General features: G+C 37.6%; 1 protein-coding gene across 1 annotated transcript in view; it reads left to right on the forward strand.

Annotated features, from left to right (window-relative positions):
- TYR (tyrosinase) overlaps positions 1–26,884 on the forward strand; it is a 67,190-nt gene that overhangs the window by 35,488 nt on the left and 4,818 nt on the right. The window contains exon 4 of the mRNA XM_036427666.1: positions 24,588–24,769. Within this exon, the coding sequence (XP_036283559.1) occupies positions 24,588–24,769 (182 nt within the window). The remainder of the gene's footprint in view (positions 1–24,587; positions 24,770–26,884) is intronic.

A 26,884-nucleotide genomic window follows, 5' to 3' on the forward strand; every position in this document is an offset into this window, starting at 1 on the left:
AACCTCTATGGAGGAGACATTTTAATCGAAGAAATTATTTTCGTAACTCTTGAAGAGCAAAATGTAATAATCATTCAATGCTATGAACATGTTTTAAGATTTCAGCATGTCTCTAGACTTTTAGATGTGGCATTAAGCACTGAGGAAACCGAATCATGAGATAGGATCACCGGCCTGAGAAAGCAGTCTAACGGGAGTACAACCAAGTAAATAACTGCAGTACACTATGATTCCTGCACAGTCGTGGGAGATATTCTTAAAAAGTTATATAAAAAGGATGATATATGAACTGAGCCCTTAAGAAAAGAGGGCCTATAAGACAAGGATGGATATTCAAGGTTGGGAAGTACAACTCGTAACTCATTTTAAAACCAATAAGAAAGTGGAAGTATGAGCTGAAGAAGAAAATGGAAGCATGGCATTTAAAACAAGAAAATAAGCCTCAAAGCTCATATGCAGAGAAAGTGATAAAAATTCCAGTGGACAAATAATCTGCCATCAAAAGCTACCCATGTTGGGCAAATAAAAACAGAAACTAAAAGTGTCTGATAACAGCAACAACAACAACAACAACAAAAAAGACCAAAACTACATAAACTAAATAAAATTCTCCTTGCCACTTAAAAGAAATCAGAGCATGGATCTAACATAATAATTTAAAATATATTTAATTTTTCCTATGTTCTAGACCGTATTCTAAACTCTTTATAAGTTTTGTTTCATGTAATCCATAACAAGTCTCTAATTTAGGTTCTAGTATTATTCCTACTTGATAGATTAAAAAGATTACAAGGCCTTGAACAGGGAGTATCCCAAACCCTTGCATCTCTCAGTGATCTTTGGTTAATAAACTGCTCTGAAAACCCCATGTTCTTTTTTTATATATATATATTTTATTGATTTTGTACAGAGAGGAAGGGAGAGAGATAGTTAGAAACATCGATGAGAGAGAGTCATCGATCAGCTGCCTCTTGAACACCCCCACCGGGGATATGCCCGCAACCAAGGTACATGCCCTTGACCAGAATCAAACCCGGGACCCTTCAGTCCCCAAGCCGACGCTCTATCCATTGAGCCAAACCAGTCTTCGGCTGAAAACCCCATGTTCTTGTCAGCCAAGTATCTAACACATGTTTCTTTACCTACCACCCAGTTTTGTTTAAAATACAGACAAAAAAATTTAAAAAATAATCCTTTATATTATAAGCAAATGTAATAAGCAATAAACCAAGAAAATAAGGCCATCAAAATTGAGAACACTTTGCTACAGTTTTAAAAACATTTTCTAATTTTTTTAAACTTAAGTATTATAAATCAGGTCAAATAAAATTCACTTTCCAAATTATGTCTCATATTAGCTTTCATCTTTTTGAACTAATAAAAAAAAAAAAAAAAAAAAGAACATGGGGTTTTATTGTTGATTTTTATATATATTGTTGATTTTTTACAGAGAGGAAGAGAGAGAGAGAGAGAGAGTTAGAAACATCGATGAGATCATCAATCAGCTGCCTCCTGATACATGCCTTTGACTGGAATCGAACGTGGGATCTTTCAGTACATAGGCTGACGCTCTATCCACTGAGTCAAACCAGTTCCAGCCAAAGTGACTTTTAAAACAGATTTCAGATGCTTCACAAGTTCAATACACACTTTTATTATAATATTATATGCTCTTAACATGAAACATGTTTATAATTGCATATCTTTAGTTGAAACCATACAGGTTTTTAAATAAGAATTTCATTGTATAGATATGTCATAATTTAGTAATCACTTATTAAGGGGCATTCTCTCTCTCTCTCTCTCTCTCTCTCTCTCTCTCTATATATATATATATATATATATATATATATATATAATTTTTATTTCAGAGTGCGCTAAAGAATATATTTTCAACACTGGAACAGAAAGGTGTTTATTACACCGTATTACATTTAAAATTGTTATGTATTTCCAAATTGCCTTTCAAAAATGACTGTTCCAGCTATCTTCCTACAAATAACAGAGAATGAAAGTATGTCTGTGACCCTGCACCAGGTGCTATAACCTTGTTAATCTTTGCTACTCTGGGAAGTAGAAAAATATTTGAATTTTTGTTGCTACTCTGGAAAGAAGAAAAATATTCATTTGAATTTCTCTACTTCCTATGCATGTTATTGAATATGTTTTTTTCTAAAATGTCTGTTTACATTTTCCGCTATTTTGGATTAGGTTTCTGTGTCTTTTTATTCCTGAGCTACGTAGGCTCCTCATAATTTTCTTAATTGGCCATTTTGTCATGAATATTACCAATACTTTCTGCAGTTCTTAATTATCTTTTAAAGTTTTAGGGTTATGCTTCTAGCTATTCAGAAGTTGTTTTTGTATGGTTCTTTTCATTCAATCTTTTGTTCGTGGCTTCAGAGTTCTTCACTTTTTGTATTTTTATCTATAAAAGGATTGAATTGATCTAAAGCTCCAAGGTCCTTTCTGGACTTCACAATATTCTGGGTAATGTTTTTTTCGGGGGAAAAAAATATGACAGTGGAATGCATTAATACAATTACAGGGCTTGAGCAGATTTTTTAGTGACAGCTTAATCATGCTTTTAGTTGTGATTAATAGGTAACTGACAAATAGATAAGACCAATTCATAGTTAAAATTATTTTTCTCTACTATTTAGATTAAGGTCTGACAAGGGACTGTGTGCTCTTCTCAAGGCTGCAAAATAATACCAAAACTTTTTGGCAAGGAGAGAGTGCTGAGGAGCAATCAATGCAACAAAAAGAATAGGTTGGAGTTTGTTTATTCTTTTTCTCTAAGAAGACCAGATCTGGGGCATGATAAAGACAGAAACATTTGAAACTTTAAACCAACCTAACAGCACAACACCCCTCAAGCAAAGCTTGATGTTTTCACAAGGGAATGAGGAGCTTTTATGGCTATAGCTTCCTCAGGAAAGAAGGTGAACATTAGTGCTGAATGGTGCCCTGTAAGTAAATGTCAAAGCAATAGAAAGAGGGCAGGCAGGCCCCTGCATGCAGTGGTCATTCATCCGTTTTAGGGATGGGGAATGTCTGGCCTGTGCACTATATGAGACCAGCAAAATCATACGATCTGGCCCTGCCAAAGCATTAAGGGTGAGTTAATTAAATATATGACCAAATATAGCAGGGTATTTTTTAAATTAATAATTTTCTATGGCCCAAGAATCCTATATAGTAAAAGCCTAATATGCTAGGCTTTTACTATATAGGATTCTATATAATTGTCCAGTCGGCCATTCAACCAATCAAAGCATAATATGCTAATGATATGCTAAGGCCACTCAACCGCTAATTATGATGTACACTGACCACCAGAAGGCAGTTGACCTGTTGACCAGTCGCTATGACATGCACTGACCACTAGTCAGGGTACAGACACTCCGACAGGTAGGTTAGCTTGCTGCTGGGGTCAGGCCGATTGGGACTGAGTGAGATGGACCAGACACACCCTGAAGCCCTCTCAAAGTCCCTCCACAGCTGGCCAATCTCCCGCACCCCTTCCTGGCCCCAATCGTGCACTGGAGGGTCCCTTGGCCTGGCCTGCACCCTCTCACAATCTGGGCTGAGGGACACCCCCAACCCCAAATGCATGAATTTCATGCACCAGGCCTCTCTAGTGACATTATAAATATCCAAATAGCCCTTGGCAGAAAAAAGATTTCCTGCCCATTTAATTCACCAAACATTAATTGTCCTCTTTGTGTTGTGTATTGTATTGGGCATGAGGCTGCCGCAGTTACTAATATTATTTCTCCCTAGCTAATGCCTCCAAGTCTAGGTGTATAAATAACAAAATGTAACTTTTGCAGTAATAGTGGCTTAATGGACTAGAGTATGTGGGAGCAAAGAATAGAGCACTAAGGAAGTCAGGACCCTAAGTGAAGTCTTTTTCAAGCTTGTGACTACATCACCTATCACCACACCTGGCACTGAAGGGATATTCAATGGGTAATCAGTTGTTTGATTCTGTTGTTTGGAACACTCTTACGATGGGTGGCTTTATGAAGAATGAGTAGGGAACACTCTTACGATGGGTGGCTTTATGAAGAATGAGTAGGATTTTTGACCTGTGAAGTTGAATAATTAACACACTACTAAAATATTAAAAACACAGCTGATATTTGAATGTTTACTATGCACCAAATGCTAAGTGCATCATAAGCATTTAATACTTATGGCATCCTACCATTCAAGTGTTCTTATCAACCCCATCTCATGAATGAGTGGCCTGAAACAGAGATGTTAAGTAACAAGTGGGGATATGAACCCATGTTCTTCATAAAGAATTTAGAGAGAGAAATGCTTGTATATATAAACTAGTTCTTATAAAGAGAGTTGAGTATAAGGGACCATTTTAAGGTACTCTTGTTCTTCTATTCACTATTGTCTCAGTGCTCTACAATATTGACAGTACCTCACTGGCTGTCCTACAGCTTGTCTCCCAAGTACATGGGAATCCCAGTGAGGTGCGAATCTAAAGCAAAAGATTCCTGGGATGGCAAGCCTGTGTCATCCTCACTACAGATTAATTACATTTTCTAGAATGACTTCTTGACTGTATTTGCCACTGAGCCTTCCCCTCCACTCTGTTCTGCAAGCATCCCCCGGGCCATCCTGCTAAGAAGGCTGCCCTGACCTCATGCCCACAAGCCAAGTGCCTACCAACTTGGCAGCCCAGAAATAGTCCAGGCAAAAGGCAGGTGCCTGCAGCTTCAGGAACGAACAGCAGATTGCTTGCCTGCTGGGGATTGCAAGGCTGAGCTTGCCCAGAAAGGCAAAAATCCCAGGGTTATGGAACTGGGTGAGCTCAGAAACCAGAGAAATGTCTTCAAGCCTGCTCTAGGAATCAAATAGATGGCCAAGGAGAATCTGTTTCTTGTTTTCTTTTCATACTGTTGGGTTGTGGTCAACTTAAAAAATGCTCCCTTTTTCTAAAGCAGGTGAATTAATTCCCTAGAATAGTGTTCGGCAAACTCATTAGTCAACAGAGCCAAATATCAACAGCACAAGGATTGAAATTTCTTTTGAGACCCAAATTTTTTAAACTTCAACTATATAGGTAGGTACATTGTTATTAACTTAATTAGGGTCCTCCTAAGCTAGGCTTTGCTAAAAACGCAATGGGCCAAAGAGCTGCATGTGGCTCGCAAGCCCCAGTTTGCCAACCACTGTCCTAGAACAAATAGCATTTATGCCATTATAGTCATCCTTATCCACAGTTTCAGAATTGTTTCTATTCTTGCTGCTATTGTTGAATTGAGTTCTTCCATCAATCTGCTTTGTTTGGACTTATTTGTAGGTTTATCTATTTCTCCCACTAAATCTTGAGCTCCATGAAGACTGGCTCTAAGTATTGATCATCTCTTGCATTTAGCACAGACCCAATCACTTAACACAGACCTAGCATAGGAGACATTCATTAAACACTTGCAAAAGTGCTGTATAATTGATAACTTATTTTCTTGTGGAACAAAATATTAACCCAAGGGAATTGAATTGTTTTCTGTAAGTTGAAAAAGAAGCCATATGCTAATCTAAAGAATGTTCCTTGTACAATTTGAAAAATCTCCCAACTCTTTACCAGATTAATATCTTTTAGTATTAGGAAAATTAAATTGCTTAAAGTATAGTGACAACTTAAAAATCCCAATGAAAGAGGATAAAGAAACATGAGTTGTCATGGATGTTTGTGGAACTTTTAAATCTAAAAAAGAATATTAAGACCAATCAAAACCCCTTATTTTACAAATAAAGAAATCAGGGCCCAGAGAGGGTAGCTCCCAAGGACACAGTATTCTGCCAAGTAGAGGGAATAGTGTGTCAAGGTCTTGTGGTACAAGGTAGGAGGTCCCAGAGACCAGAATGGAATTTTTAATGTGACAGGGGATATATAACCAAGGGAAGCAGAAGCAACATGACTATAGGAAGGTCCTCACCATAATTATTACAGAGCCAAAGGTTAGAACTGTTGAAATGGCAGCAAATATCAGGTCTAAGGGATGAGTAGGCTCTAAAATAAATTAAAAATCAGGACACTGGGAATCAATAAATCATGTAATCAAGATCGTAGATATTAGCATCAGACATGCTTATTTTGAATCCCAGGGCTGCTATATCTAGCTGCATGATTTCCAGCAAGCTGCTTATTGTCCCCTAAGCTTTCCCTTTCTCAGCCATAAAATTCTGCTAATATTAGCAGCTATCTGAACTTGTAGGTTTGAATGATTATATAAACACATGCGAAAGTTCTTAGCATACAATTATGAGTCAGCTGAGGTCCTTGACATTAAGATTCTTATATTCTGGTAAGAAAAAACACTAAGTAAAGAAATAAGCACAAAATTCAATTAAGTACTATAGCTTGATATAAAATATGTATTTTATAAAGAATTACTTGGAAAGTTTCCAATTTAGATAGGCTAGTCATAACAGAGTTTGCCAATACAGCCCATAAGAGGTGGTGAAAATAATTCAAACTGTAGTAGGACAAATATAGAATAAGAATTGAAAAATGTCCAATTAGACCAAGCTTTTAAAATTGGGGTGACAAAATACAACTGAGAGATAGGACAGCAACTTGTTTGAAAGGAAGAATAATTAAGGAAAAGAGTTTTAGAATGGTCTCTTTTCTTTAACAATAAGAGATACCTGACTGAATTTAAACTTAAGAGAAATTTAAGAAACGAGAGGGGGAAAAAACAAACATTAAAAGTGAAGTACATTGAAATGCTTTAAAAAGCCTTGAAAAATATATATGGCTTCAGTTCTAAAAGATTCTTCTGTAAATTTTTTCATATTTTCCTTAACAGAAAACTAATCAAATAATGATGATATATAAAATATCCATAGAAAATGATTTAAGAACCTCATTGGTCAAATCATTTATACAATGTATTTTTGTTATAAGACCTTTTTTTATATAAGGATACTTTAGGTTATATAAGGATTTCTGAAAATATATTAAAAAAAATTCTGCTTATAGGATGGGCAAAGCAGAGAACAGAGAAAACCAAGGATGTATAATACAAATGTTATTCCTATCCTGGAGTTAATAAGGCCCAAGATAACTGTTGTTAAGTACGAAATGTCACAATAATCTAGAAATAACAATGTGGATGAGAACCTGATGGAATCTCTGGAAAGACAGATTATTAAACTCAAAAATGTCAAAATGGTGGCAATGAAAAGGTTTTTTTTGTAGCCATCTTATAAAAAGCAATCCATTAGGAGAAAGATACCTGTATATTGATCAAAGGGGGGAGGGGAGTGTATTTTTTTTAAGTACTTTTCCCTCAAGAAAAGCACCAGCAAAACCTCATTAATCTCAGAGAGAAAAAGACAAGCAGAACAAGTTCAAGATTCACATTATGGGCCTAGTGTCAGTTAGCACAGGTTGGAGTTCGGTGGCAGAATTCTTAGCTCCCTCCCAGAGGCACCTAATCTTTGCCAGAAACAGGGCAGGAACTTTTGTTTGTTTCACTAAACAGGGCAGGAACCCCTAAATAGGGGTGTAGGTGCAAATGTTTCCTCCCATTTCCTAGCAGCTGATATGTCTTCTTTATATACAAACAAAACAAAAGCCCTAGCCGGCTTGGCTCAGTGGATAGTGTCAACCTGTGGACTGAAGGGTCTCAGGTTCAATTCTGGTCAAGGGCATATGCCTGGGTTGTGGGCTCAATCCCCAGTAAGGTCATGCAAGGAGGCAGCAGATCAATGATTCTCATCATTGATGTTTCTATCTCTCTCTCCCTCTCCCTTTCTCTCTGAAATCAATGAAAATACTGTATATTATATTTAAAAAAAAAAAAGGTCTGTGATCTGAGAAATTTCCTGCCTCTCCCTCACTAGCAGCCAATGAACAGCCTGCACAGCCCAGAGCACAAATGCACATGCCCTTCACCTTCACACCTGGCAGGCCCACATGCCTTCTCTTTTGCCTGCCATTCTTTCCCACAGGTTTTCAGTAAAGTCCAATGGGAAAGGGTGGGGAAAGGGTTGTGTATTCTCACTATGTCTTAGATTCCTAGGAATTCTAAACAATTCCATAGCCCACAGGGAGCTTAATTCATTTGCTAACACTAGTTTCCTTGTAATCCAGTTAATGGCTTTTACTCTTTCCTTTCATATTCTGCCAAAGTTGACACAAGTCACCTGTCCTGGCTTCCCTCAACATGTCTTGCCACCCGTTAGAATCTGTTTGCCTCATTTCTCTGTGACTCTAGTTCTCGGATGAGGCAAAAAATGTGATTTTCAAACTGCATTTTTTTTCTTCTTACTGTTAGATTGGAATGATGGTCTCTGCCTCTTAAGCAGAAGCAGACTGATTGCTGACAAGTATTAATTTTCTCCTCTCTTCTCAGTCACAAAGTGAAGGCAATACCAGTGTCTGTGATAAGTGTCAAGATGGAAGTAATCAAGCAAAATCCTTGGGGCAAAGAATAGGGACTGAGGAATGGATCCTAAGAGCAACTGATGAAGCTAAGACATGAGAGTGTGATCAGATGCTGATTCAGGGCTGCTGTCAGAGGAACCGCTCAGTAGGAGTAGAGCTAACGTAGGAATCAAAGTTCATGAGTTAGTATTAGTACTCAGAATAATTCCCATGGTGCATTGTTATTATTATGGGATTCACATGGAAGAGCTGTGTTTCCCCTCTTAGGCAGTCTATGAGCCCATGTGGCAGCAGAAAAAGAAGAAAAATGAAAATACCACTGAATAGTAATATTTTACTTGTATTCTCATCTTTGGCATCTGCAACTGACACATATGGTTCAAAACTAATATTCATAGGTTATGTCATCAGGATGCAATATGAGTAAGAAAGCCAGTGATCAAAGTCTGCACTTACGGGTATTGAACACTCAAAATTTTGCTAGTGCAATTCAGGTATGTAGGTGTGTTGTTGTTTTTTAATTTAATTTTTTTAATTTTCCTTTTAGGTAATTTCAATCAATCCATTTAAAAATATTCCTTTTGGCATTTATTATCCATTTATAAGATTTGCTTTAATTTTTGAATTTTACTTCCAAATTTCTTAGTAACAATTAGGAACTTTCTATCCAACAATTTATTTATACACTCCCCTCATGCTGAATATTTATATACTTTTTCAATTTGGCTATTTTGTAGGATATGTATAATTTTTCGTTTAAATTTAAAAGCAGATGTATGCTTCTGTTATTGGGAAACTTATAGGTATGTTTGGTACAATTTGAGTATGTGAATATATGTTTCATGTGTAAAATTTGTGAAATCTAAATACAATTACTGGATGAGTTTTTCTTAATTTTATACCTAATTTTTTTCTTATCTTTGTAAAATATTAACCTATCACCAGTTAGCCAAAAAAACAAACAAAAAAACAACCACTTAATTTTTATAGTTTATTATAAAAAATCAATAAAAGAGTGTGTGTGTGTGTGTGTGTGTGTGTGAGTGAGTGTGTGTGTGTATGTATGTGTGTGTTTTCTGATAATCAGGATTCTATGAGAGAAAATAGAAATAATGTCATTCATTTTCATGGCGAGAATTTAATACAGTAATAGGTTAAATAGATTAGCGAAATAAAAAGTGAAAAAGGAAACTGAAAGAATGCCGGTGCTGACCAGTAGAACCTGAGCAATGGATGAATGGATTACTCTGACACAATGTTTGCTGTGAAAGAGAGGGCTAAGGGACTTCCTGGCTAAAGGAGCCACACAGCCTCAATTGCCTGTGTTGTTAGTTTTTTAATGTAGCAGTAGTTTAAGATAAAGTTTATCTTTTGGATGCAATCAGTAAGATAAGTAATATTGGGAGCACACATTTGTCTGCAGTGTCCTTTAAGCAAGGACACCCAAAGATTAAGCATGAAGATTCCAGTAAACACTTGGGGGTCTGCACATGCACAGACTTGTTTGGAAAGGTCAAGGAATAATTAGGGACATTGCCTTTGGCACACCTCTGATAAACAGGGTGAGTGGCCTTTTGCACACTTCCCTTTTCTCAGAATGTTCTCCTTATAAATTCTCCAACCAAGTCTCAAACTTACCCACAAAAGAACAAAGGGATATGATCTAGAGCAGTGTTTTTCAACCTTTTTTGGGCAAAGGCACACTTGTTTCATGAAAAAAATCACGAGGCACACCACCATTAGAAAATGTTAAAAAATTTAACTCTGTGCCTATATTGACTATATATAAAGTAATTCTCTTGAATAGGAATCAAATAAACACAAAGAAAGTATTTTATAATTACTTTATTATGAAATATTAAGTAAACAAAATAGTGAAAAATTATAAAATTCTTGTCTTGTCTGCACCTACGGCACACCAGGCAACATCTCGCGGCACACTAGTGTGCCGCGGAACAGCGGTTGAAAAACGCTGATCTAGACTAGCGGAAGCAGTGCCATCCTTAGGGCTAGAGAAAGATAAGGCATTGATTCCAAATACTGGAATCTAGTCGCTTTTGGAGGACCTTCCCAGAACTGGACTCAGACTTCTGATGAGGAAACATTGTTCAGTTACTGTTGATATCTCATGGCACTATTTGTTATTAAAAGAGGGGGCTCATGGAGCAGAAACTCCAACCTCTGAGTAGGGCTTTAGTGAGCTGATATTGATACTGCAGGAATTTAGCAATATCTTACAGAACTAGATCTCAGACTTCTGAGGAAGGATTATAGCCCAACTCATGTTGAAATTTCTTAAAGGAAGGAATGCTGGTTCTGGGAATGCTTTTAAAAAAGCTGGAGATTGGATTCTATGAGTCTTCTTAGGATAAAGAGCAGTTGCTAAAATAAACAAGAAGAAATACACCCTTCATTGTACTCATTTATTGGCAGTGTCTGTCAGGGATCTAGCTAGCACAGGAGTCTCAGCCCCAGTATTGCAATGTGAGGTAGAGTGCAATATCTTTGGGGCTGAAAAAACACTGGCTAACAACTAGCAGAGTCCACCCTCCAGCCATTTAGAATCAATACACACACAACTTCCTACACGTGGTTAAATTTCCTATTAAACAAATGCCATGCTTACCTTTTCTTCCCTTTATAAAGATTCTCACATTATATCACCAAAAAGCAATAACTAAAGCCCCTAAAGCCATTATATTAATTTCTAATTAATCCTCACAACATCCCTCTCTGAGAGATGTTACATAATTCTCCATTGCTGTCACAGTCCATATTGGATATTCTGTACTAAAAACAAAATTGTAAAATTAAGTATTATTGATTATTCTTATATGAAAGAACAAGAAGAAAGGAGACATGAAAAAAGTTAATATACCAAAATATGTCTATATACATACCCAGACACAAATTAACTAGTGTTAAAATTACGCATAGAATAGGCAGGGAAGAACATAAGCATGGCTGCTGCAGACCTCATTTCCATAACATATTATAATGCCCTGGTTGTTTTTTATCATGTTTTCTCCTAGCTACACCATGTTCTGTTTGCCCTCAGCCAGTGTCTCTGCTAGCCAAGCCCTTTTAGTAAGTGAATGATCCTAAATTCAATGCCTAGAGGATCTGATTTCTAAGCTATTTACCTTTTCTTTAGTTACTATATATAGTCTTCCATTATATATTACTGTTTAACACTGAAGTGCTAAAACTCCCCAGAGGATGCTCTGAATTTCATACTTAGACTTTCCTATACTATTGTGTATCAACACTTCAAATAACTCTCTATATAAAAGCCTAATATGCAAAGTGTCCCCTCAGGAGTTTGACCATCTGGGAGTTCAATTGCTCACTATAACATGTGCTGACCACGAGGGGGCATCACAGAACGAAGGAAGGCCCCAGCCTGTAGCCAGCAGCTGCTAGGGACCCTACCCATGCATAATTTTCGTGCACGGGGCCTCTGGTACCTTGACAATCAGGATCTATCACTTCACCCAGCGTAGTACCCCTCTTTCTTATACACATGTTCAGTGGCATGCAGTACCTAAAATGTCCTTCAACTGAACTTCAAATTCAATGTATATAATATTACTATGTATCCTTGTAGAAGTAGTCCTACTTAGAAGAAGAAAAAAAAGAAGAAAAAAAAAAAAAACACCATAAAAAGCAAACAATTTCAAAGTTTTAATGACTGGGGAAAATTTGTATGTGGGTTGTAAGATATAATTGTGAAAGAAACCATTCCCACCTCCACTTGTATTTCTAGCACCTTCAGAGAATGCACATGGGAGAATACTTGTCACTAATTCAAAGCATTTACTGCCTTTGTAGCATATAGTGCCTTTGTCAGACATGACTCAACTCTTCAGGATGTTTTCAACCAACCAGTACTGCAGATGAATCTTGAATGGCCAATTCTTTCTTTTATTAGGCTAGTTGCTTTTAGGTAACAGGTTGCATGGTAAAGCTAAATTCCATATGAAATAGCACAATGTTGCAATGCTTTTGCTGTGGGATGCATTCTGCAGTTAGAAGCAAAGTTCAGTAAAATTCGTGATAATAAAGAAACATTCCATGGGTCCATGGTGATGCTGGCAGAAGCCTTATGTACAGAGGAAGCAAATCCATATGCAGATATGCATCTATTCTGGTAAAAGCAATTACTGTGTGCTTTCTGATGATAGGAGTCCAAAATAATCAATGAATCAGGTGAGTGAATTATTCTCTGCTCCAAGGAATGGTACGTCATCAGCACCTCACAGCTGGTCTTCAGTATTAGCATATTTGGCACTGTAGAATGGTTGTAGCTAGGTCAGCCTTTGTGAGAAGGAGAGCTATATTGTTGAGCCTATGCCTAGCCTCCTCTGTCACCATGGCTACTTCTTACCTGGGTTTATTGATTAAACACTGTTGCAACTTGAGAAAAAGGCTGAGTGAAATCAACAGAACTTATCAACTTGTCCACCTTAGAGGCCCAGTGAATAAAATTTGTGCACAGGGAAAGGGATCCCTCAGCCTGGCCTGCACCCTCTTGCAATCTGGGACCCCCTGGGGATGCACTTTAGGATTGGGCCTGAACCGACAGTTGAACATCCCTCTCATAATCTGGGACTGACCGCTTTCTCCCAACCACTCACGTACCTGCCTGCCTGCCTCATCACTCCTAACCACTCACCTGTCTGCCTGCCTCATCGCCCCTAACCACCTCTGCCTTGGCCCCCACCACCATGGCTTTATCTGGAAGGACGTCCTAAGGTCTTTTGGGTGTCTGGTCTAATTAGCATATTATATTTTTATTTTATAGATGGGAGGGAGGGTGCATTTGGATCTATAAGATAATAGCTTCATAACTATAATATATTCTAAATATAAAACTTTCATTATTCTATAACATCTATTTTCTCCTCAAATATGAATTCCCTCAGATATCCCTCCCTTGAAAATTCTTTCTATGGAGAAAGGCAAGTAAAATATTTTTCGACGTATCCTTCACTCTCTCAAGACTGACAGAGCCTCGGTATTTTGGTATATCATGATTAATTGAAAAGTTCCTTCGTATTTGTATGTACAGGTCTCTAAATGCAGAGGAAGGTGGTGAAGATCCTTTGAGGAGAGAATGAAAAGTAGATACCCTAACTGAAGTCACTGAAAGTTGAAGGCAAAGTACACTCAACTATCCCCCAGCTGGAGAGAATCAAGAATTCCTAAATGGAATCGTGGGGGGGGTGCTTCTATCCCAGGGGACCATTGTGCAAACTGTTATCTCTTCCTTGAAATTCTGTATGAGGTTGTCCCTCCCTCTCCATCCACCAACTGAGCCTCTAGCAACTCTTCAAGCTCCAGCCCAATGTTACTTCCTTTTCCTTCTCATCAGTCAGAGCTGATCACATCCTTCTTTTTATTGTCTTCTACTTATCTTCACTGTAGTGTCTATTAAAACTGCTTATTTATGTATCTGTATTCCTCTCCAAACTGTGGGTGCTTTTAAGTGCAGGAACGCTATTTTTAAAGTCTTTAGGTGCAAGACTCATGGCAGTCACTCCGAGATATTTGCAGGATTTTGTGTGGGGAATTTGAGTTTGGGGATTAACCAACACTGACACCTGTTTCAGATAGAAAATGTGCCAAATTCAAGGCTTCAATGCAAAGGATGTCCAGTTACCACACACTAGCTGCTGGTCTCAAGAAGGGGAAAATGCAAGTATGGCTGCCATGTAGTTCCAGCCCCTCAGCATTCATTCAGTTTTCTGCCACTTGGTTATGGAGTGGAATGTGTTTCTATAGTTCCCATTTTTCTGGATGTGTTCCTTATTTCATGAATTTTACTACAATCACTTGGTAAAATACGAAATAAGTGATGACTACGTGGGGCATGTTAGAAATCCCAAAGTCCTCACTATCATAGACCCTTAAAGTTTAGTTTAGATTGACTCTTCCTGAGATGGTCTGTGCTTGCTCCTTGGACTATCTATACCAGTGGTTCTCAACCTTTCTAATGACTCGACCCTTTAATACAATTCTCATGTTGTGGTGACCCCCAACCATAAGATTATTTTCGTTGCTAGTTCATAACTATAATTTTGCTACTGTTATGAATCATAATGTAAATATCTGTGTTTTCTGATGGTCTTAGGCAACCCTGCTAGCGGTTCTCAACTTGTGGGTTGTGACAACATGAGGAACTGTATTAAAGGGTCACGGTATTAGAAAGGTTGAGAACCACTGGTCTATCCTCTGTTATTCATTGTTTGCTTCATGGGCTTCACTCATTTTTCGCCTTTCTAGACATTATTTTCTTAGCGTGGAAGATAGGGATGCTTCCCTTTGCAGCAATTCCCTCCCCATAGTGGAGGGAAATACAGTACAAACAGAATAACAAAGTTCTTTTCCTGAAGTGGCAGTTTATATTTTGGACTACAGAGTGGGTGACACTCAGATCACTGACCTTTGTAAGAAATGCACTTGTCAAATGTTCACAACTGGCACAGAGGGTTAGAGGAACAGAAAGGAAAAGGACTTGGAAATATTGATAGGTGAAGATTTGGATACAAAAAAATAAAATGTAGGTAGGTGGTTATATAGCTACTATTTTAGAGAAAAACACACAGAATAAGATGTTTTTCAGGCCTTGGTCTATCTTTTCGTGGGCTCCTTCCTTCTGGCAGTCAGAATCATTTGCTGTGATTACTAGTACTAGTAAGATGTCAGTTTGTCAATCCAGATGAGTCTGCTTTCTGAAAGCTGTTTTGTATGATCTTCTTTGTTTTTTTAGGTAAGACTTGAACACATGCTTTCTGAAAGCTGTTTTGTATGATCTTCTTTGTTTTTTTAGGTAAGACTTGAACACATATTTCCAAAAAAAACTAGTATTATTTCTCCATAACTTATTTGTGTAGTTGTGTTCCTTAAGTTTTTATAATTGTACATCATAAATATCCCTAGGTATCATGGATGTTTGCTGTTTATTAAAAAGAAGCATTTGAGCTCATGCTAAATTTTCCTTCTGCCAGATGGCACCTCTTGTGTTTAAACATTTGTGACCTTCTTTGCTTAATTGTTTTATTTACAGATATTACCTTTGGTGTTTTTTTTTCTACACTTTTAGTATAAACCAATGTGTTAGTCCCTTTTTTCCAATCTCTCCAATACAAACTCCATCCTGAACACTTCCCTATAAATATTTCTACGCACTTTTTTCCCACATCATTAACTTTCTCAAATGGCAACAGTGACTCTCCTTACATATGGAGAAATGCCAAATGCCTTGGGCTGACACCCATGTATTTTTGCTCTTTTGTTCCTGTCTGCTCACATTTCTCCATATAATTAAATGAACTGAGCAATGTTATGTAAACTTCCACTTTTTATTTGTTTGTTTCTTTTTCATGTGTCTTAATGTGAATACTATTGCCAGGCGATATTTCACTAAAGCTAAGAACAAGTACTGTAATTAAACGGCCTAGTTTTGAATCCTGATTCTGCTACTTGCCACTTCCTAGCTGTGTAGCCATGGGAAGTTTTTTATCCTCTTTTTCTTTGGTTTTCCCATCTGTAAAAATAGGGATAACAATAAAACATATCTCATAGAATTGTTTGATGAGATGAGAAATACTTAGAATAGTACCTGACATATAGTTGGTATGCTAACTCTCACTACTGCTACTAATTACTCTGGCAGTATTGTTTGAAAAAGAGTATGAGCTGTACCTAGTAAGTGGGAATTACTACTAAATTCACTAGCTCTTTTTATATTATTTTATGAGAGCCTCAGAAGCATATATTTTTATTGGTTTCAGAGAGGGAGGGGGAGAGGGTAAGGGAGAGGGTGAGGGATGAGAGAGAATCACTGATTTGCTGCCTCCTGCACACCGACACTGGAGAGCAAGTCCACAGCCCATGCATGTTGTCCTGACTGGGAATTGAACTGTGACCTCCTGGTTCACAGGTTGACATTCAATCACTGAGCAACAGCAGCCAGGCACTCAGAAGTATTTTCTAATGAAAAACAAAAACTAATGAAAAAGTTTATGTTAGATGAAGAAAATGTTTGGAAGGAAGGGGGCAGCCTAACCTTTTAAGAAAAGTAATAGTTGTCTACTTATACATTAGTTGCCTTATTACTTTTAGTCTAATGATACACTGTGATCTCCAATAGATGGAACTAATAAATTTTGATCAATTATTATTTAATGTAGATCCTCAATAAATGGATTGTATTTTAACTTATTAATATATAATATCCTATATAATAAAAAAACTAATATGCAAATTGACCAAACAGCAGAATGACCTGTCGCAATGCCATGCATTGACCACCAGGGGGCAGGAGCTATCCCCTGATGATCAGTGTGTTCCTAGAAGGGGAGTGTCGCTCAGCCAAAAACCAAGCTCATGGCTGGCTAGCGCAGCAGTGGTGGTGGAAGCCTCTCCTGCCTCTGTGGCAGCTCTACAGATGACTGACTAATGGCTCCTGTACTGCAAGAGGGTGCAGTCCGGGCTGAGGGTCCACTCCTCCAAGTGCATAAATTTTGTGCACTGGGCCTCTAGTAGATATAATATAACATACATACCCACTATAATTATATTTCTAAAATTCAAATCCAATTATAGTCACTTTATCTAAAGTAACTACTTAGGTGGCAAATTAACTCTTGGGATCAAGTCCAAACTATCTATCCCAGTTGGTATACAGGTCTTTCACAATATGACCCTTCTCACCATTCAGTCTCACTTCCTAATAATCCTGCACTTCTTATATTTCATTCTGACCCACCAAAACCACTTTCATTTTTCAATTGCATCAGTGTCTAGGCTCCCTGTGGGTCTGTGTTTTAAATGGAATATTTCCCCATAATCTATCTACACTCCATGTTTAAATACATCTCTGCTGTGAAGCTTTCCTTCACTTTGACCATCAGCTGTTCCTGCTGTAATTCCATGACTCTAGAAGTGTCATTTACATAGATCACCTTGAAATGTATGTATCTCTAACCGAGACCGGTTTGGCTCAATGGATAGAGTGTCGGGTCCCGAATATAAATGGATAGAAGGGTCCCGAATTCGATTTCGGTCAAGGGCATGTACCTTGGTTGCGGGCATATCCCCAGTAGGAGGTGTGCAAGAGGCAGCTGATCTATGATTCTCTCTCATCGATGTTTCTAACTCTCTATCTCTTTCCCTTCCTCTCTGTACCAAATCAACAAAATATATTTAAAAAAAAAAAAGAAATGTATGTATCTCTTTATCACATAATAGGATGAGATCCATGAGGACAGGGATCCATGCCTCGCCATCCATGGAGCTTGATAGGTGGTTAATATAAGACAGATATATAATGAATAAATAAATGGACAATTTAGTGACAGGACAGGTAAGCTGCATTATTGCCATGTCATAGGTAAGAGCACTGAGGACTTGAAGGTCAATCAGTAATATCTATTGAGAGCTCAATGAATAGTCTGTTCCCTACATACATCCAACTTCCTCTGGGAGGATAGCCCTCTGTGATACCTTTTCACCGATGCATTCTTACTCGCTTTGTTCCTGGGAGTGCAGCCTGGCTCATTTGATTTGAGTGCAATTTCTGCTTAATGCAATGGTTCTCAATCAAGGTTGCCCATTATAATCACATGGGGAGCACTGTGGCTTGCTTTTAATGTGCTAACAAAACAGTTCATAGTAGGGTGCCTTGCTGCTTAATGACACCCATAAGTGTTGATGGGAAAAGGAAAAGGGACTCTCTGAAATGGCCTTTTTTCCTTAGACTTGTAGTTCTTTGGTACTTTTTGGTTCATTGTCACTGACATTTTGGTTGTTACACTAAATTCCCTCAAGTTTCATCATTAGCTTAAGTGATTCTAATCTGGTTTTCACTCCTTTACCTATTCCCTAAAGACTAGTTTGCCCTTTCCACAACTAAGCTAATACGTTTTCGAGTATATATTTGAAATTATACTCAATTGAAGTTGGGCCCAGTTGAATTTCTTAGCTGCATAATAGGCTTTTCATTTGCAACTAGTCAGCCCTGACAATCTATGCTCTTAAAGTGTCCAATTTCTTTTAAAAACTTCCAAATACTTCTTAAATGAGTTCTAGCATTAGCCAGGAGCATGAACAAAAAGGATCCATTGGCACATTGTTATTTCAAACTCAGAGGGAGGCTCTAAATATTTCCAGTCTTCTCAGCACAGCAGGTCATAAATCTATTCAATGGTTGCTCTTTTGGCCTCCAAATTCATCTGTTGGCTCATTTAATTATGCATTCATTTAAAATGATTACTTCACTCCTTGCTTAAAATCCTCCACTAGCTCTTCATAGATTTCCAACTAATATTACTTCTTACCTTTCATAATGTGTAGAAAGGCTTACACTGTCTTGGTTTAGCCATATGTACCCAGGTACATTCCTACTTGTAGCCCTTCTGAACTACTTGCAAGGCCCTGATGAAAACCTCTTTATGCTTGTGCTTTAGTCTCCCTACACTGCCTTTCCCCTTCTATTACTCAGACTTCTGCTATTCAGTTTTCAAAACTAAGGTTCCAGTGTCTTCTAAGATGGGGCATCTTACTTAACAGTCCCTGTATTGGTTAATATTATGTGTCAGTGTGTCTAGGCATCGCACCAAGCCATTAGGTCAAACATTATTTTGTTTCTTTTTCTTTGTGACTTTCTCTCTCCTTCCCTCCCTCCCTCCCTCCCTTCCTCCTTCCCTCCCTCTTATCTCCCTCCATCTTGGCTCTGTTTTTCTGAAAAATTCTGATTAATACACCACCCATTCACCACTCAGATACTATCTACTCTTTCTCTGTTCCTCTTTTTCTGCCTACTTGTTTCTTTTGTTTCCACTCTCTCTTTAGTTGTATTTGCTAGGCTCCTGCACACCTTTTCCTGATCTTTTTGTTTTGTATTCATCTCTGTTCCCTTAGTATAAACTGTGAGTCCTTAGAATAAACAAAGTAACATTTTTGGTAATTACTATGTAATTAACACACAAAGAGCTTGCATTTCAAGATAAGGAGCTGTTTGACATTGAAATTGGGACTCAAAAGAACTGTTGGCCCAGAAACTCACTACAAACTGATTCATTTGCCTCTCAGCATAACCATATGGCTTGTCTCATTTTTGGTTCTTATAAGTGTATTTCTTGTATCACATGATCTCACTCATCTAGGGTAAATAATGAACAACATGAACTGATGAACCAAAACAGACCAGGAGACAGGATAAGCATTGATCAGACTGTCAAAACTCAGAGGGAAGGTAGGGGAGGGTGGGGTTAAAGGGAAAAGATCAACCAAAGGTCTTGTATGCATGCATATAAGCCTAACCAGTTTTCATGGGATGGGGTGGGGGCATGTGTGAGGAGGGGGTTGGGATGGGAATGGGGGGATGACAAATATGCGATACCTTATCAATAAAGAAATTAAAAAAAAAAGATGAAGCTCAAGCACAGCCCCTTCCGAGTTGCCTTTGAGAGATATAATCTGCACATCAGTCCTTGATAGAAACACATGCATTCTCACAACTGCAAACACTTCCATCACCCTATGTAAACACACAGAAGGCAAGTGTATTTCCTACAATTTGCAACATAACACTCAATTCCAGTCTTGGGTATGCTACTAACTACTTGTGATGTTTAGATTAGAATTATTTACTCTGTAAAATGAGGGTTTTGGAAGGAAAGAAAACATAAATTACTATCTTTCAGGAACTAGGCCAAGCAATTTATGAATAGTCCTTCATTTTATCCTTAAGTGTTATTATTTTACTTTTTACTTTATTTCATTTTGGTTCTCATAACTATGTTAAAATAAATAGTCTCATCCCCATTCTACAGGAGATTTTTTTAAATTGAGAGGCTTTGAAGGTGTTCTCTAAGTTTAAATGAAGATACTTGTTGTCATTTATTAATTAAGATTTGGTTCAACAGATAAATGTTTCAAAACTAGGGCTATAGGAATGAAACAAATAATGGAAAAGAAGTGAAAAGATAGGAATCCACTCAGTATGTTTTGAGTAATTAGAATTCTGGGGGCATCCCTAGGTATAGTTTTCAAAGACAATGTGATTATTGCTTCACCTACCTTGGCTTTTCAGAAATATTATATCTGAGAAAAATAATCCCATATTTTCTCATATTTTTATAGAATTCCTGTGCTCATAGCTTCACTTATTTGCCACAAGCTGATAGGGCCTCAATTTATATTTCCAGAGTAAATCTTGCTTTGAAATCCAGACCCAAATATCCAGCTTCCCACCTGGCATCACCACTGAAATTTTTCAAGCACAGCACGTCAACACGCAGGATGTTCACACCCCTTCCTCGCCACATTTCTCCAGCGAGCTACGTCTTTGAAAATAAAAATAAAATATATTTTTTCTCAACATAAGCCAGAAAACATGGAGTCTTCTGGGGCATCTCCTCTTTCAGCTGCACTGCTTGGATAGCCACACATCATCTCTTTTCCTAAACATAGTATTCTCACTTGTTTCCTCATGCTGTGCACATCACCTATTAGTGCCCATCAGCTCCTTCTCTACAAAGCAATCTGTGTAATCTTTTAAAAATTATGGTCTGTGCCCTAATTGGTTTGGCTCAGTGGAAAGAGAGTTGGTCTGCGAACTGAAGGGTCCCGGATTTAATTCTGGTCAAAAGCACCTGCCTGAGTTGTAGGTTTAATCCCCAATGGGGGATGTGCAGAAGGTAGCTGATCAATGATTCTCTCTCATCACTGATGTTTCTATCTCCTTCTCCCTTTGTCTCTGAAATAATAAAAATATATTTTAAAAAAATATGATATGTTTATGTTAAATACCCACCTCCCCAGATACGAACAGTGGCTTCCTACTACTCTTAAAAAAACTACTACAAATATTTCTCATGTGGCTACTCTTTATGATTCGGGTCCTATTTTCTCTGTAGCCTTATTTTGAATGATTCTCTCCTTATTCTCCATTGACATAATGGTCATTTTTTAGTTTCTTGAACTTATTATGTACCTCTCATCAAAAAACTCTTTGCAAAATATATTCTAGTCTTCTGAAACACCTCTACTATTTCTCTAAATACTCATGCTTCAAATCTTGATTTAAGATACCATCAAAGATTTTCCCAGAGTCTGGAGACTAAATGAGGTCTCCCTAGTTTAAATGAATCTTCGGTAAGAGGATATTTTCCCCCCAAAATGGCAGTGTGGTTATCCAAGTTAAACATTAGTATTCCAAAGTGAGCCACTTTAGACATGGTTCAATGAAATTAACCGATGATGAGAACCACCAATAAAGAATTTAATCAAGATTAATACCTTCATTTTAAAAGGTTGATAAGGTGGGTGAGCACATTAATGATTTCATCCATTAAACCTTTTGGTGCTAAGAATTGATGTCCTTGTCTTATCTAGGCAAAGAATTTTTTATTTCTTGGCAGAAGCAAGATTTATAAATTGAACTATAGTAGTCATTTTTCTCAATTGACAAAAGGCACAATTTTTGCCTTGAGCCCTTGTCTATTAGCTCATTGTACATTGGGCTGTTCCTAAATCAGTCAGTTTAATAGGGGTGGGGGAAAGATTAATTATCAGAGACCCTCCTTCCCATTAAAAAATAGATTTATTACCACTTGAATACCAATAAACATAGATTAAATGCTGTTTAGTACAAATAAAATGCCTTGTAAAACATTATCTATAGTATAATTATTTTCGTTAAATATATATATAATGTTATAGTTTTAAAACTACAATAGATGTAACAAAATATGGAGCAATTAATTTTCTGTTCTCTTTTTTGCTTGTTTATATTTCTTTGAACTATATATAGGATGGAGCAAAAGTAGGTTTATAGCTGTTTATATGAAAAATAATACAATAGTTAATAAATAATAATATAAAATTAACCTCTGTGTTTCGTATACTCACAGCTATAAACCTACTTTTGCCCAACCCTGTATAATGAATAAATAACACTTGGGAATAGAACAATATAGAAGTTAAAACAAAAAGACTAATTCATAACATTTTAGGACTTGAACAGAATTGGGGGTTTATTTGTTAAGCCAGTTTCTAATTACTGGAGGTAATGTAGGCACACATACAACTAATCTTCTTGAATCCTCTCTTTTCACATTTCTGTCTAGCAAAATAATAACGATTCTTAAACATCCAGCTCATATATACAAGGCTTTCATATTTCTGTTATAGCATGTCTCATGCTTCTCACCAATTAGAAAGTTCTCCAGTAGTATAACATTAGTCATGAGGAGGAGAAAGAAGGGGGTTGGGATGATGACAGTTTCTGCTCACCAGCTGTCAAGCACTCAAGTCATGTATCCCAGGTTATTTTAATTAATACTCAGAATACCTTCATGTCATAAATATTATTCTGATTTTGGAGATGCAGAAAAGGAAAGTCATACAGGTTAAGTAATTTTACAAGTTTTCTTTGTCACAACCAACAAAAGTTAGGTTCTCACAGTTTCATGTTTCTCCAAAACTTGACATATGGTAGGTACTCAGTCAAAATATTTAATAATTGAGCAATTTAAGGAGCAATCGATATTTTCAGTGTTTATCTGTGGCCTGAGGGTACCTCAGTTAATTCACAATTAAAAATCAACTTTGACCAGAGTTAGCATTTAAGTCCAGATTCCCTATGCAAATATAAGTGTTTTCATTACAGAAAAATGATCACCACTCTTGCTGTCTGGCCTCCTTCTTCCCTATTTTATTGTCTTTTAAACTGTTCAAAATGTGTGTGTGGGTGTTTTTGAAAACTTTTTAAATTCCTGTTTCAAAGCATCACCTTCTTAAAAGACTCCATCCTGTGATCATGTACTAGCCTTTTATCTCCTACGTTAGACTAAGTAAAAACAGCTTACTTATTTTTCACTTTCATAAAAACCATCACTTCGAATAATCCCTTTGGAAATGGATAGGACAAATATTATTACTTTGATTTTAAGGATGAAAAGGTTAAGTCTCCATGAGTTTCAGTGATTTGCTTCAAGTCACACCACAGAGCTATGACTCTTGGGAGTTGTCTGACTCTAGATCTAGTGTTCATCCTTCTGTGGTACATAGCCTGATAATCCAAAGGCATTCTCCTTGTCACACTCTAATGACCCACTGTAAATCCTGCCAGAGCTTCAGCTTCAACTTCATTCTCACTGGACCTTTGTGGTCTCTTAATATTTTGGCTATTGCTCCAGAATTTTTAATTGAATGCAGGTATAACTAACTTCCCTGATTTAAACAGGAAAAGACTTTGCTGAGAGGATACTGGATAGGCCAAGAAATCATGGAGAAGCAGGTTCAAAAGCAGGTGGGAATAAGGGAGGAGGGCAGCAGCCAAGTCATCTGCTAAAATGATACCAGAGATCAAAGGGTACCGCTGGACAGTAAGTAACTTTCCTGGTAGCTCTGGCCTTGCTGACCCTAAAACCTGGATGTTGTTATTGCAATGGCCATTGACCACTACTCAACTGTTTCTTCAAAAGTCCTTGCTTCTTTGGGTCAGTACGTGTTGTTTTAAAGTTTTGGATGGATATATATTATTGGCTGATTATTGATCATGTGGTTAAACTCTAGCTTGGAAGGAGTTGGGAAATCAAGTAAGTACTTTTAGCCTCTCATGGGAGATGAGCTTTTTCTCCTCCAAGATTCATTAAGCATATACATCACCAAGCATAACAAGAGGGTTGAAATAATGAAAGGTCCCCACTGTGACAAAAAAAAAAAGACCAATAATTAATAATTCCATTATGAATTTCAATTTAGTTTTGTACATACTTTCTTTGGGCTAACTTTTTTTGACACGGGAACATATTTAATTTATAACTATGACTCAATTGTCACTCAACCAATAATTACCCTTGTTCTGCAGCATTTTGAAGGATCTAAACTTGTCATGTAAGTTTCATTTATCTTCTAAAAAAAATTCCTGTTTCAAAGTTTTCTCTAATATTTCTTTCAAACGAATGCGTTTCATCAGGGCCTGACAGCATGAACTGGTGCTTTGCAGAATACTTTCAAAAAATGAAAAATATCTTTGGCATCTTTCCATGTCTTGGGATTTTTAAGATATGTCTTATTATTTTACTTTAAGAAATCCAAATATTTCCTTTATAAATGATATGTTTATGAGTCTGAATAATCCTTTCCTCTGCAGTATTTTTGAGCAGTGGCTCCGAAGGTACCGTCCTCTTCAAGAAGTTTATCCAGCAACCAACGCACCCATTGGACATAACCGGGAGTCCTACATGGTTCCTTTTATACCCCTCTACAGAAATGGTGATTTCTTTATTTCATCCAGAGACCTGGGCTATGACTATAGCTACCTACAAGATTCTGGTAAAGTTTAATTTCTTTCATATAAATTGCTGAATAAAGTGTGACCAATTTCTTTTGCGAGAATACAAAACCTTATGCTTGTACAATGTTATCACCCACTACTTTAAATTGGATAAGTGCATTGCAGCCCCAAACTTATTACCCATGTATTATTATATTACATGAACCAAGTCCCAAGAATATTTCAACTCATATTCATTCTGCTTAATATGCATTTCATACATGAAAGCCATAGAAAGAGAATAAAATTAAAATCAGTGGGGAAAATGGGCTTGAAATATGACTAGCTGCTTACTGTTGTATGACTTCAAGTCCATGAATCTATCTTTAACCTGAAATACTGGGATCAGAATATCTCATACAATTGTTTTGATTAAGGAGCCTACTGCATGGAGCAGTTTTGAAATCATCTTTGGGAAATTCCTGCTGGGTTACCTAGAAAAAACCTGGACATTTTATTGTTTAATCCCAAATCCTAAATAATAAATATGTAATGTGCAAATTGACCATCACTCCAACACACAAGATGGCCACCCCAATGTGGTCAAAGATGGTCACCCCCGTGTGGACACAAGATGGCAACCATAAGATGGCTAGCCTGGGAACACAGTTGTGGGCGATCAGCCTCAGCAGGGGAGGGCAGTTAGGGGTGACCAGGCAAGCAGAGGAGGGAAGTTGGGGGGCAACCAGGCCTGCAGGGGAGGGGAGTTGGGAGAGACCAAGCCTGCAGTTGGGGGGACTCCAGTCCTGCAGGGGAGGGCAGTTGGGGGCAACCAGGCTTGAAGGGGAGGACAGTTGAGGGGGACCCAGGTCTACAGTGGAGAGCAGTTGGGGGGACCAAGCCTGCAGGGGAGGGCAGTCAGGGGTGACCAGGCCAGCAGGGGAGGATAGTTAGGGGTGACTATGTCAGCAGGGGAGTGGTTAGAGGGTGATGAGGCAGAAGCGGTTAGGCAATTAGGCAGGCAGGCAAGCAATTGGGATCCAGCAGTCCTCAGTGGGATTGGGCTAAATGGGCAGTTGGACATCCCTCAAGGGGTCCCAGATTGGAGAAGGTTTCGACAGGGCTAAGGGACACACATACATACCCCCATGCATGAATTTTTAAAAAAATATATTTTATTGATTTTTTACAGAGAGGAAGGGAGAGAGATAGAGAGCTAGAAACGTCAATGAGAGAGAAACATCGACCAGCTGCCTCTTGCACACCCCCTACCAAAGATGTGTCCACAACCAATGTACATGCCCTTGCCCGGAATCGAACCTGGGACCTTTCAGTCCGCAGTCCGACGCTCTACCACTGAGCCAAACCAGCTTCGGCCCTCCCGTGTATGAATTTTATGCACCAGGCCTCTAGTAATAATAATAATAATATGCTATGATTAAGATAGAGATATAAAACTCTAGAATTGTAATTAGATCTGGGTTTTAAATACTCTTTTTAGTAGATCTATATCAGTAATTCCTTGATAATGAACAGATAGTAATATCTCCCCTCACTCGAGAGCTTGCTACATGCCAATTCCATACATGCATTAACCAACCTTATATTAGGTAAGTATCATTATTACTAGAAAGAGGTGAGGATACTAATATGAAGAGAATTTAAGTGACTTTTCCAATATTAAACACCAATATGTGGAGGAGTCTGATATCAACTCTGTACTATACAATGCTTCCACTTTAAGAAGGTCAACATTCAAAAGCTGTAAAACAGCATGGGGTTTGTGGGGAAGAGGTATTCAGCAAGCACTGACATTTTATTATATTTATTGATAATTTGTGAAAACATAAATGGATAAATAAAATGAACGAATTAGTGACTTTTATCAACTTCTTACCTCTTGATCTATACTTTAGGGACATAATGACTGACCTAGTTCTAGACCTCAAAGAACTCTAAATTCAATGTGAAAGTCTGACAATTGTGTAAGAAAGCATGAGACACAGGCTGTGTTAAGTATAGTAAAAGAGCCATAACCTTCACAGAGAAGAAAACAAGGACTACTGAGTAGTTCCATCTAGTAAGACAAGACAAGGCCTTGAAGGAATAACAGGAAGGTTGTAGATAAAAAAGGGGCAGGGAATACTTTAAACTAAAAGGAAGCAAGAAAAATA

Source organism: Pipistrellus kuhlii, unplaced genomic scaffold, assembly GCF_014108245.1.
Source record: "Pipistrellus kuhlii isolate mPipKuh1 unplaced genomic scaffold, mPipKuh1.p scaffold_m20_p_9, whole genome shotgun sequence".
In the NCBI taxonomy this organism is placed as follows: domain Eukaryota; kingdom Metazoa; phylum Chordata; class Mammalia; order Chiroptera; family Vespertilionidae; genus Pipistrellus; species Pipistrellus kuhlii.